Here is a 13,958-nt window from a genome sequence, read left to right as displayed (position 1 = left end):
ATTCATAACATTTACAGTAAGATAACGATAGTGTTTATAACAAAGTAATTTTCGATACATTTTGAGGTTAATATTGGGGTAATTTGGCAATAATTCCAAAGAAATTTCAAATTGGTTACTTGCTAATTATCATCTAATTACCATTAAATTTGCGGACCTGTAAAAGGAAGTGTTACCAAAATATGTGCTACTCCATTAACTTTATTTTTTGTGAATAATTATGAGACGGGTGCTCTTTTTTTTCTTCGCTTGAGCACTTGCTCCCCAACAATGTCTGTGCATGGCACTGTCTAATGGAAAAAGCATACACAGATCCACTCACATGTGCTCATTCAAACACAATGGAAACTAAATGTACTGGTGGCAGTAGCCTTGATTTAGCCCTCGTCAAATACCAGGTGGGAAAATGTAACCTATTTTGCCGCAGGATGCCCTTGACCACCCACAGATGTTCATTAGCAGTACAGGTCTGTGTATTGTTGACTCCCAGGTGTAGATATATGCAACCTGATGAATGTAAAGCAGTCTGCAGATAAAGGGAAAGTAAAAAGCAAACATAAAAAGCTGTAATACATTTTCTCTATGAGCACTGCTTCCAGTCTGAACAAAGCAGCATCTTCTTAAAGGTGTGTCTGAGCTCGACGCTGCGGAAGGCGTAGATGGCCGGGTCGACGAGGGCGTGGCTCATCAGCAGGACCACGTGCAGCTGGAACAGCGATCGGTAGCACTCGCAGTACGGGTTCATGGGGCACACCATGATGATGATGAGGTGGAGGAAAAACGGCGTCCAGCACACCACGAACACCCCGAACAGGATGGTGAGCGTCAGGGCCCCTCTCATGCTGCTGCCCCACCACCGCTGACGCCGACACTTCCCCCCGCCGCCGGTTGGCAGAGCGGCGATCTTCCTGGCGTGGATCCGCGCCAGCATGAACATGTAGACGTAGAGGAAGCAGATGATTGCCAAGGAGACGACAAAGAAGACAACAAAGCAGATCATGATGAACCTGGTGTCGAAGAACCTCACCATGAGCACGGCTGACAGCCCGCATGTCATCCAGATGAAGCCCAAGATGGCCTTTGTGCGCCGCATTGTCATGATGTTGTGGTATCGAAGAGCATGGAAGATGGTGATGTAACTGGAAGTGAAAACAAACAATGTCATCAGCTGTTCAGTTAATCTTTTGGTGTTGAGTTTTACACTTGGATGCTTTACAAATCCAGTGTGTAGGATCTGGTGGTATCTAGCGGTGAGGTGAGGAGATTGCAACCAACTGAAGCCTCTCCCGTGTGCCACGCGTGTTGGAGAGCTGCGGTGGCCGACGCGAAAAATGCAAAAGGCGCTCTCTAGGGCCAGTTGGAGTAGAGCCAGCGCGTAGAGTGTGTGTATACGTGGGAAGTGAGTGGTGAAGCAACGGACAGAGAGAGAGCAGCAGCGACGGCAGCAAGTAATGTTATCGACTCCGAAAAACAGAGTTTAGTTTGGCCGTCCTGGGCTATTGTTGAAACATAGTGGTGCAACATGGCGGACTCCATGGAGAGAGGACCCGCTCCCTACGTAGATATAAACCATGGATGTATAAAGAGATTGGATACAGGCATCGGAGGCGGCTCCCGTTCATTCCTATGAGAGTTGCTCAGTGGCACATGAAGCCAAAATGACTCGACAGTGATAAAGTACCCCGATCTTCTGCAACGACTGGGCCCATAGAGCAGGCGCAGTAGCGTTTCCTTTAGCTCCGCCTCCCAGCCCTCGCTCCAGCCTCGGTCTGAGTCTCATTCACATGAAGGGTAGAAGGGAAATAACTGGATTCAGCTATTAGTGCATTTTACAACTTTGGGCCCAATGGCATCATGTGAATGAGACTCAGACCGAGGCTGGAGCGATTTTGAAAAGACTGGAGCGGAAATAGACACGTGCGTCACGTATTGTTGAAAGTCGTGCTCAGCGTCACGAAAAAAAGGGAAATTTGTGTTTATGTACACAAAGCAAATGGATTCAATTTCGTGACTATTTCACAAACTGCCGTGAGACTGTGTTGTGTGGACAGACAAAGTGAGCAAGTATAAAGTGGATATTTTTAAGTGAAATTTTCACCGTCGTGGATTACAGGCATGTTTTGATTCACTTCATGTTGTCATATCATACTGACATGATCTGAAATAAGTGGCTGCCTGGAAAGTGTGAAAAACATGGTAAACAGTAATGGAAAGTGTACATGACATGTGGCACAGCATTCAGAAAACACTGCTGCAGTGGGTCTTTAATAAGCTGTGGATATATGAGCTCAGAGAACAGCTCGGACTTTTCCGAACTCTCCCCAGAGTCCTAGTTAGTGAGACCTGATGCTTTGAATTTAAACATGAGCAGAGGATAATTGGTTGTAGGGTCCACGATCCACAGAGAAACAGTTCAAAACAGCCAGAACAGCAGCAAACAGATCAAATATATCATTTGACTCTGTATAGCTACCATGGTTCCGGTTTCCTTTAAAGTCACTGAAGCCAATTTTCCCTTTGATTTAAAAGGGAACTAGATAGCTTTAAGCATCACGATGCCTTTGAAATGGGGATTAGGTGGATTATTGGACTGGGATGGAACATATTCATACGATCACTGATTCAAATCCATCCCTCACACTGTCAAATGTATGGATATAATATATATTTATATATATATATATATATATCATCTCAATCATTTTGTGTGCAAATCCAAGCCGGACATACATACCGGTCCACAGCAATAGCCAGGAAACTGAAAATGGAGCCCACAAACGACATACACAGCAGGGAGTCCATCAAATCGTCCAGTTTCTGCTCAGAGGAACCTTTCTTTTGCAGCTGTCCCACGTTGGCAAACACAATCATCAGGTTCTCCCAGGTCTTGGTGAGGCTGGCGATAGTGTTAAAGGCCGCCAGGCTGCAGATGAAGCAGTACATGGGTGAGTGGAGGTTCCTGTTCCGTATGACGGCCACCACAACCAGCAGGTTCTCGGCCAGGCTCACCACGCCGATGGCGAAGAAGAGGGGGAAGGGAACCTTCACCTCTGGGCAGTCCGACTGATTCGCTGTGGTCGCGTTCATGATTAGCCAAGATGGCGTTCTGTCTGGATTAAAAAGGTGAGCTACCTAGACCTTAATGTCACTGTTCAATTCTCAAGATGTGGAGAAACGTGAGGAAAAATGTTCTCAGTCTTATCTTCAGTGTTGGAATAGATTAAACTGCAGCTAACTGATCAAGGTTAGCCTCGGGTAGGATATCACAGTAGTCAATTTTTCAATCTTGCCTTAATCTTCTACTGTGCTCATTGTAGGTTGTGACCAGATACGACTGGAGATTGAATCTGACTGAAGATGTGGTGGTGTTCTCAGCTGATACAGTGTGACTGCTTCGTCTGCTGGGTAATTACACACACAGGAATGCTGGCAACAAACTGCTCCCTACAGCCGGTCTGTCACTTGTGACAAAATGTCCTTTTCACATACTGCACATCCTTCTTTCAGCTGGAGTGGGGGGTGAGTTAGTGCTTTTGGCACAGCTCAGTCATAATCTACAGCCATGTGGCTGCATCTGCCTCTCTTTGGCTGTTTACACAAGGGACAATCGATTTTTTTCTGTAGGTGTTTTTTTCAGACAGTGAGGGCTCGTCCAGGGCTTATAGAGAGACAGAAAATGATTGCCAAAGTGAGATGGCAGTGCAGAGGTTTAGATTGCTGGTGTCGATCGAATCCTGTCTGCTTTCTGTTAGAGCCCGGTAAAAACGTTTGCTTGATGCATCACCTGTGGAAGGACAAATTAAAATTGATTAGAATTCAGTAAAATCTCAGCCGATTAGACTGTTGTCAGGCTATTAAACAGGCGTTATCAGTCGCTATAAGCCCCATAGATGTGGGTCAATAGGGGCTTGCTACACCCACTAGTAGGTTTTATCATCCATTCACATGGTAGATCACTGAAAGAAGGTATCAAAGAACAAGACAGTGATCTCTAGCGACCCTAGTAATTATGACAGGAGCAGAAGTGGAAGTCAGGTGCTGTAGTATAAACACAGGGTTTTCACCCAGGAGACTGGAGTTGTGAAACCAACAATGTGTTGTTGTCTTTATGTTCGTAGTTATTTTAACCCAAAACACAGTGTTTTTCCCTAAATTGCTTTTTTGCCTAAACCTAAAGAAATTGTAGTTTTGTTGCCTAAACCTAAAGAAGTTGTAGGTTTTGTCTAAACCTAAAGAAGTTGTAGTTTTGTTGCCCAAACCTAAAGAAGCTGTTTTGTTGCCTAAACCTAAAGAAGTTGTTTTGTTGCCTAAACCTAAAGAAGCCTTTTTGTTGTGTTCAAAACTCAACGTTTCATTCAGTTTTACAACATGTTGGAACGTGTTGCTTTTAAGTTTCACTTTTACAATGTAGTAGGTGTAGTAGGCCCATAATGACCCTCATCTATGGTGCTTATAGCGACTGATAAAGCCCATTTAGTGACCTGATAACAGTCAAATCGGGTGAAAATCCACAGGTATAGTCATCCTGGTTCTGTTGAATGTGTTGCATAGATTCAATGACTTCCCTTCCAACGTTTCACATGCTGAATTCAGTATGAATCATGTAGCATTTGGAGTTCAACATTTGCATTTTCTCTTTGATGAGTAGCGTGACCTTTTATCCAAGGTCTAACTGCTCATCTGATCGAGTATTCTGCCCTTCAACTTGAGTTTGTTGAGGTCAATTTCTGTAATTGGACAGTGTTCTTACAGTTATGAAACTCATTTAAAAAGGAACAGTTTCTCATCGTCATAACCATAATGATAAATGAAGGAAATACTCTGTGATCTGGGTTTTAGAATTCCTGCCAGGCTGCACACTGAAGATGATTATAATAATTATACCATGTTTTTAACCAAACCCTTCTGATCCTTCTTTTCATGTCAATCCCAAAGCGGTCTCAGTGTCTTCAGAATAATCAAAGATGCTCCATTAAATCCAATAAACTACTGTGTAACTTTGCAAATTTCGTCACAGCCTTTGACACAAGCTTTGACAAATTGCTAATTAGAGAAATGTACTGTGCTTTCAGATAAAATTGCAGTCATGTCACAGTCATGACTTCCTACAGCAGTCCATTGTTTGCCTCCTTATTTCTGTCTCAACCGGAAAGAGAGGAGCATGAGAATCAAAAAGGCTAATCGAAGTGGTAAATCTGAATGTCATCTGCAAGTGTTTTTCAGTTTTTCTTGTCAGATGCTCTTGATTTTCTAGGAATGAGTTCACAGTCAAAACAAGACTAAAGAGCAACACACACTGGAGAGAATCATCTCATTGGACTAGAGTTAGCTGATGACCAGGTGAGCTGGTTTCACAGTCCTGCTGTTGTGCATTCTGGCTCTCTGACATGGCTTACTGAGTGGAACTTGATGGAACTGAGCCTGAGTTAAAATATTTGTTTCACCCGTGCTTTTCCTGCTGTGACAAATCAAAATGTCTGTTGTGAGAAAGGCCAACTGGACAGTAGCGTATTCCGACTAGGGTCATTGCGGTGGGCGTGAACCAAGATGCCACTGCTTGGTGGGCAGAAACAAGACTCGGTCGAAACCAGGTATATGACTGGTCCGTGTAATCAGTCTGTGACAGACTATTGCGTTTGTGCCCTCTACGGTCCAGCCAAAAACACGTTCTCAACCCACCTTGTCACATACTGACATTTCGTCAGACCCCTCGGCATCACTTTTCGGTCACAGTAAACACAGGTTTAATGTTGTGAATTAAACAAAAACACTTGATTAGATTTAGGCAACAAAACCACTTAGTTAGGTTTAGGAAAAAACAAAATATTTGGGCTTAAAATGACTACGTTTCTACAGTGAAAATGACACTGAACATTGTGAACACGGGACATGAATGATTAGCTGATTATAAAATGAAACTTAACGCACGGGACACAAACAGCTTGCTCCGATTGTCGAATAATGCCGCTGGTGGGTTTACATAGGGACACCTTACCAAACGTCGGTATATATGACAAGCTGGGAGCGAGAGTGGGTTGAATAATATGATTAGGTTTGCAGGTATTTGGTTAAAGTTATTACAATTTATCATGTGAGGAAGAATGTTTGTACCAAAGTTTATGGCAATCAATTCAATATTTGTCGAGATGTTTCAGTCTTGACCAAAGCTGTGACAGATCGATTGACCAACATTGCCATCACTAGCTTCGATAAAACTGTTATTCAAGATGCAAACGTACAGCGGGTTCCTCAGCTTTCACGTCCAACCCACTGCTCAGCTTTTGATTTGTACAACATGAATAATAACAACCCAATAACAACAGCCGTAGCAGACAAAGTTGTGAAAAAGCCTGTTCACACAATCTCTGTGTTGTTCACAGTCTCACAGTGATTATTGACAACATAATGTCAGAGTGGAATTATCTCCACTGGTGGTGTAAACAGTTCAGAAAATCCTTTCATTGTGTCTGTTTGTGCGTGCTTTTATGTCTGTGTACTTCTGTGATAGTGAGGGACAGATAAGAAAAATCATCAAGTTTACTTTTTCAAGGTGATAATCACTACGGAAAGAATACCTAATTATACTTTTCTTATGTATATCTCGATCAAAAGATTAAGTACAAGTAGGCCTTTAAACCAAATACACTTTCGGTATACTTGTTAGTTGCAAATATTTAAAGATGTGTATAAGCTAACTAAGCAATGGAAAGTTTGCATCATTTTTTTCATACCTCTAAAATCTCTAGAACGGGTGGTCCTCACAAGTGATGATCAAAAAGTCGGTCCCCATTACAAATGGAAACCAGTAGGTGTGTGCATGTGTGTGTGTGTGTGGAACATGGTTAATATTCTGCTGTCATCAAACTTAAAATCAAATAAACCTTTGGGGGCCCGGCAGGTTATTGATTAAATTATGAAAAGATATTGATTCAACACTCTGAAGAGAGTGTTTCAGCTAAATTTCCTCAATGACTCACCAGGGAACAACATGTGTGGATTCTGTTTTCTAGGAAGTTTCTCTTAAAATGGGAGCAGAAAATCTACAAATTCCCTAAACAAGGAACTCTTTGTATTCTCTTGAGTCTTAGGTATTGAAACGCTTCCACGCTGCTGGTAGTAACTAAACGAAATGACCAAATAAATAACCAGAACTTTCACCTCTTAACTGTCTACTAAAAGGCAAAAGAAAGTGAACTGAACACACTCCTGGAGTTGTAAAAAATTACATCATATGACCCGAAGTACTTTATGTGAACACCAGATTATTACACGTGATTGTTGAACATCTCATTCCAAATCTTCACTCGAAGGCATCCATGTTGAAATGAAACGTGCAGCGTGCGCAGTCGGCATAAAAATTCAGAGGTGCACGACAAACATCTGTGACAACTTGCGGAGCCTTCGCGCACCACACGGAAGCTGTGATGACGTAATTTTCTGGCGCGCGCACCTCGCGCTGGCCTCACTAACGCAGAGCATAAACCTAGCTTTGGCCTGCTGCCACCATGACCCGGCTCCAGATAAGCGGGAGAAAATGGATGAATGGATGGATGAATATTTGATGTTGCAGCATTTTCTTTCAGTGGATCTAAGCTCAAACCATGCAACACCCCGGACCCAAAGTAGTATGCACACAAAAGTGTCCTGACCCATTTGTCCACACAGTTTTGGTCATATTGTGTATGACTCCCGGCTTTACGGCTTACTGGGTCACGGCTACTATTGATCAGGCATGATACAAGGAAAGATATGACATAAAACACATGTAATCAACTCAAACATGCCTTCATCACCAGCGCTACACTCTCTGCTCACTCCCCGGCTTTTCTCACTCTGCCCCTTCCTCCTCTATTATTAAACATTTCAGCATGTCTTCCCCTTCATAACTTTCTCATCTCCATCTTTCTTTAATGTGCTGATGATCAAACAGCTGGCTTTACAAGGGCTGACATGGTTATGGTATTGGATATGCCTCGTGATCATGTGATCTATCGTCCCACGCTTCGTAATGATGAAGACAAAGACCCGCGGCTTTAGTATGCACAGACATAACTGATATCCTTTGGGCTCAACAGCAGGTTTGATTAGATCACTGAATGTCATTAGCTGGAAAAGGTAGGACATGTTTGTGCATATTATGGCAATACAGACAGAGTATAAAAGCCTGTTTATTTTGTTTCTGTTTTCCTTGAAACATATCACTCTTCCTATTAGTTAGAACTATTAGAACTCCTTCAGTTGTTTAAGGGGACCATGACGATGGAAAAACCATCACTCAACACTGAGCTCCCATTGAAAGATGATCAAAGCCTTATGAATCAGCCAGAACTGCACAAAGTGCCGGGACGAATGGTAATGGATGAAGCCTTAGTTGCATCTCGACAGTGTGTCAGTCCTATTCACCTCTGCTTGTTTTCTGTCCTTTCAATACACAGTAGTCCTAGAACTTGGTCGTTATTTTCTGCTGATACTTAGGGTAAAAGGTTTCTCAGCAATATATTCACCTTGATGCACTTTATTATGTAGTTACATTAGGTTTTAAAAACTCAGAACAGTGGCTTTCTGAATTACAGCTATATGTGAGCATGCACTTACAGTAATGCACCACTCCTATATTCTGTATCCATAGACAAAACATAGACGAACATTTAGCTTGAGTGTCCCCGCTGAATCCTTGATAAGACATTGTAACTCTAAAAGCTTGAATTAACTGAAGAATCGTGTAAAAGCCTTACTTGTTCCCGCCAGCCGCTGAAACAACCTTCTGATTTAGAGGCCTTTTACGAGATGATTTGTCATCGTTTTTGTCATCATTTTCATAGAGCATCTTAACAAAAGGCACTAATCTAAGAGCTGAAGTGAACCTGTCTTCAAGAGGGTCTCATGCAGTGAATTGGGTTTTTGTGGGAGGGACAGGGAACACTGTTGTTGTAGCCTCGAAAGGCTGCCTCACCAAGGCTGTGACGCATGTTATTTTATCCATTTCTTTGTTTTTCTTTTCTTTTCCTATTTTGTCAGTGAGTTCATTTATGATATCTGCACAAGGACACTGACCCTCTCCTCGTTTATTGGTCCAAATGTACCGTAGAAGAAAGTAACATCAAATAATCTTTATTTTATTTTGATATTGTCTTTGTGTATTCTGAATTAAGTGCCTACTTTTAAGGAGTTCACAGGAGAATCTCAGCTGCTCTCCCCTTTGAATCTTTTGTATGTTAAACCTGCAGGTGGCAGAATGTTTTTGGCATCAGCTGGCAAAAATTCCATAATAACCTTTCAGCATATTGTAATTCAAGTGTTCTGAGAGAAAACTACACGTCTGCACCTCCTCATGGCTCTGTTTTCAGGCTTCAAAGAGAGAGAGTGTTCCTATTGGCTGTTCATTGAACAGAGGCAGCCGTCAATCACTCGCAGACTCCGATCAAATGGTTAAACTAGGCAGCGCTGATCAAATATGAATCAATATTCTGTTACTGTAATGCCTATTTCTCTCCTCAAATGTTTTCAGAAACATCTTGTAGTGTGCTGTTTAGCTGTAAAATGAGAAAGTTTGCTCCAGCTGGTGGGCAGTGCTTGGTATTTCCTCAACTGATTTCAACATGGCTCCAAAAGGCACAAACATTACAGTAATAGAATATTGATTCATATTTTATTTAAAAACTCAGTTCGCCTTTTGACTTTATGAACCAGACGTGCATTAGCCTATGTTGATCTCATCTTTTGGTTACAGGATGCAGGGCAGAAAGGTGCGGATACCGCTATGCGTGTGTGCCTTTTCGCATGAAATCTCATCATAATCATCAAAAACAACAAGATTTATTCGACAGTGGAAAGTAAGATCCAACATCCAACAATTTCACTGGTGCTGCAAAATGATTATGGTCTATGGTCTATGGTATATGCATACAGTATACACACAGCAAATGTTATCCTTCTTGCTCAGGTATGTCTGTTTTATAAACTATTCAACAAAGATAAGAAATTCAGCAGTTGGGGAAAAAAAAACATTTTCTCCTGCAGGGATAATCACAGACTATTTTTGAGGTGCAGTATTACGAGCAGGTAAATCGAGTCCTCTTTCATATCACCATGCTGTGATTTTGATTTATAATTAAATATTTTGCAGGTGTAATGAAGCAACAGATGCTCACATTTTTATAAGAAACTAGCAATGAAAACTTTTACGTTTGAAGAACTTCCATAATGACAGGGATGAGTCAGAGCGTACTGACGAAAGCGGGCGGTCAAACACTGATCTCAGAAAGTGTAATAGATTTTTCTGTAAAGTTAATTTTGCATAATTGATTGCTGAAAGCCTCATCCTTTTAACCACAAGTCTCTTTGACTGTCTGCAAATAGTTCATTAGACGTACACTCTGTCCCCATCCTCCCATGCTTCCTTCACCTTAGATCCCTGCATGGCCAGAATGCACACAGCTCCATTATTCTCTGTGAAGTTCAATAGACGTATGTTATATCACAAGCAAATGCAAAGAATTCTCTGTTACATGAATATCTTGCCCCCAGCTGTCTGAGTGGACTCTGTGGGAAACCACAGACAGAAAGGTGAACGTAAATTGCCCAAATGTCACAACGCTGCATTGAGTGGCTGTTTGGCTCAGCACAGAGAGCTGTGTGTAGGTGTTTTAAAGCCTTTCTCCTTGACGGGGGATATAGCAAAAAATATTCTCTATTTTGACATGTGTATAGAGGACAAAGATGGCATAACTCCCTCATCATACGGTAATGGAACCAGAAGCAGTCACTTTATTTAGTAAGAGCTGTGAAATACAGGGATTTGCCTGCTACTTTAGTTAGTGGTGCAGGTGCATATCAGCATTTCATGTAATCCAGTGAGTCAACACACACCCACACAAGACACAAAATCATCTTATTTGGTGCAAGAGGAGTGTAGGCTGTATAACAGACAGCTCACTGTATGTGCCACCGTGTATACAAATAATCGAATGCAGTGCAACACACCAGCCCTGCCGTAATATCTATCTTCACAAAGCTAATTATATATAAATACGTTTTTGATGACCTTCTCGGAAATGTGTGAATTCAATTATATGTTTATTACCAAGGTCATAGTTAAAGCGGTGTTGGACTACATTACATTGTTGTTTCCAATTTTTTGTCTTTCCCATTTACATACATGAGGGGGGGCAGAATATTAGAAACACTTCTCAATATAACTATGACGTCAGTGCTATAGAATATAAGTGAAGTAACTTCTCTATGACAGAGTAAAAATAAATGGCATCAAAAAAGTAGACTTTATGGCACAGTAGTGACCATGGAATTAGTAAGGAACAAGGCTGGCAATTTTCTATACTTTTATGCTTCGTGCTTTTGGCCATCAATCACATGATTGTCCATAGTTAATCATGATTAATTGCAAATTAATAGCCCATTTTTTATCAGTTCAAAATGTACCTTAAAGGGAGATTTGGTCACATGCCAACTATGAGAAGGGTAAACCAGTTGGAGCAATCAGAATCAGTCCTCTCTCCTCACTGTGCCACTGGGTGGTTAATTAGTGACAGCAGTGCTGAAGTGATTGGTCGCATGCCTACGTGATGTGAGACTCTCTATAGCTATGCCGTCCAAAACAATGAAGCAACAGGCTTAATTAACTCGGTGAGCTGCAGAATAATTCTGAAGTTGGCAGCCCTTTTTGTATGTTAAAATGAGTTCTCAATTAAATTTTCATTATCTACAATGATGGCTCTGTTCTTTTCCCAGTAAGCAATGTGACAGTGTGATAGTGTCACAGTGAGCCAACATGCACAATACCAGCATCCTGAAACTGAAGCAGCTAAATGGAATCATTCATTTAATTATTTACACCATGTGCTTTTCCTGCTGTGACATGTCAGATGTCTTCTGTGAAAAAAAGCCTGATTTAAAACAGATTAATAAGTAATAATGATCGTGGCGAATATGAATAGGGGGGTATTTTAAAATGAATTTGCCACTAGTCGATATCGGCTATTTTCATATGGTGAAAAAAGCTTATGAAACATCTTTTAGGTCACAGTTGGACGTTAAACTCTCCACTATAACAAACAGGAATGATTTTAGGATTACTTTACATGGTTGCTAAGCAGGCCCTGTTTAAGAGGCTATTAAGTAAGAAATCAGGAGTAGCTTGTAGGAGATGAAAGAAATCTAAGGAGAATATTTAGGAATTGCACTTGAGAGACTCTGTAAGGCCTTCCTGTGGCTTCTTCATAAGAAACTGATTAGTGTAAGCGCACTTCTTCGAATCCAAGCCTCTGCTCTTAATAAAAAGAGTGGAAATTCCCAAAGACAACTTAAGGAGATAGGCAGAAGAGAAGGGACTGTGATGGAAAATGAAAGGTTGCTTGTGGTGGCTGCCCAGTAGAATTTAATGGGAATTTGATGTGAGGCACCTAGCTTTATAATTTCCCAGGGACAGAACATCCTTTGTTGATTCAACTCAAGTAACAGACTAGCAGACTAGACAATGTGAGACACACTGCAAACACAAGGCCGACAGACACTCCCAGACGGCCCCAAACTGGCCGAGGGCCGACCATCAGCTTGGTGTGTCAGGGCCTTAACATCTGAGCTGTGTGTTAAAACGCTGCCTTTAAAAACTTAAGAAAATGCTGTGGTGGTCTTTTTTCCGAATTGTTTCTAAAAGACGAGGCCTTAACGCTACTAAAACAACACTCCAAGTATTTTGTCCAAACAAATGCTTGTTTGGCAATGATTTCAATAGTTTAGTTACAAAATCAACGCACGTTGTACATACTTGACTTTGAATTCTTTTTTGTTATCTTATGTACATCATTATTGATCTTATTTGTTATTATCTAAGTTTTACTTGATCATATTTCATTATTATAACAAAACTTCTCCATTTGGAGTCAAAATTATACAATGAAGTTGTTTTTTATTGATTTTATACTGTGCACAATGGTAGAATGGGATGATGCACAGGGTAAATGTCATGACCAAAGGCTCCATTGTGTGCACATAGCCTCCTGTAGTGGATATCAATAGTATTTTATTGCCAGCTAAAACCTTTGTAGAATCTATGTGCTTTGTATTATTTATATCTGCTTTGACGCAGTTGCAGTCAAGGAGTCTCTGAATGAATTCAGTGGCATCTCTGTGCATGGCATCATTGCTATAATGGTGTTATCCACTGTCTAATCTAGGAAACATTTTAGGCGAGGATAAGTCTTACTGACACTGGGGATGAATTCTCTGAGGTCTTATCTATCCATAGAGACCAAGATCATGCATATAGACCTGGTAGTTGTGGAGCTATTCTTGATTTATTTTGAGTATGTTTGTCTAGGCGAACCACACCTTCCAGCACCCTAGGGCTTAAGAGGATAAGGGTGAGGGTGAATCTAGCTTGATGCAGCAGGTGTAGAAGATAAGAAGATTCAATATTTAAATGGGATTTTCTTGCTAAAATGGCTTGTTAATTCACATTGTATGTGTGTTTTACATTACTGAACAAAAATGCATTGAAAATGACAGCAATCAGCTTCTTTCATATGCTGCAGAGTTAAAGTTTTGTTAGAGGAAGTTGTTGTGGTTGTTGAGAGATGATCGGAGTGGGGTTACAGAAAGTCCATGAATACAGATAAATTAGGACGTTTCTGGCCTGAACCCTGGAGTGCAGACACAGCTGAAGAAAAGGCATCATATTTTGTGTGAAACCTCAGACCTTACAGCAAAAATAGAACGGCCAGTCATCTTGTTAGACATGCATACCAGCCAGGGTAAGCATTCATATAGTTACTACCATACATGGAAAATGCTGCTGTGTGGACAAAGGTTTAAACAGAACTGAATGGTCCTCATATGTTTATTTAGCTGCACTATCACTACATTTGCTAAATATTATGTATTATAAAAATATTTTCTAAGCCTTCGGGGTGTTTCTTTTGTCGGAGGAGGATTTGCAATTT

The 13,958-nt window shown here is 41.1% G+C and overlaps 1 protein-coding gene across 1 annotated transcript; it reads right to left on the bottom strand.

Moving 5' to 3' along the window:
- Positions 1-181: 181 nt before the first annotated feature.
- Positions 182-3,087, bottom strand: mc2r (melanocortin 2 receptor). Its single transcript, XM_037783676.1, has 2 exons — positions 2,735-3,087; positions 182-1,139 (listed from the first exon to the last, which is right to left on the bottom strand). The coding sequence occupies exons 1-2, from the start codon at positions 3,085-3,087 to the stop codon at positions 581-583; spliced, it is 912 nt and encodes a 303-aa protein (XP_037639604.1). The 3' UTR covers positions 182-580.
- Between the last annotated feature and the right edge of the window lie 10,871 nt (positions 3,088-13,958).

The sequence above is a fragment of the Sebastes umbrosus genome, chromosome 11, assembly GCF_015220745.1.
Source record: "Sebastes umbrosus isolate fSebUmb1 chromosome 11, fSebUmb1.pri, whole genome shotgun sequence".
Taxonomy (NCBI): Eukaryota; Metazoa; Chordata; class Actinopteri; order Perciformes; family Sebastidae; genus Sebastes; species Sebastes umbrosus.
The sequence above is the reverse complement of the archived record's forward strand: the minus strand, read 5'-3'. Positions and strand labels throughout refer to the sequence as shown.

Coding starts and splice junctions, on each gene's coding strand:
- mc2r (XM_037783676.1), bottom strand. CDS start 3,087: ATGAACGCGACCACAGCGAATCAGTCGGACTGCCCAGAGGTGAAGGTT. Junction 1,140..2,734: donor CTGGCTATTGCTGTGGACCG/GTATGTATGTCC, acceptor TTTCACTTCCAG/TTACATCACCATCTTCCATG.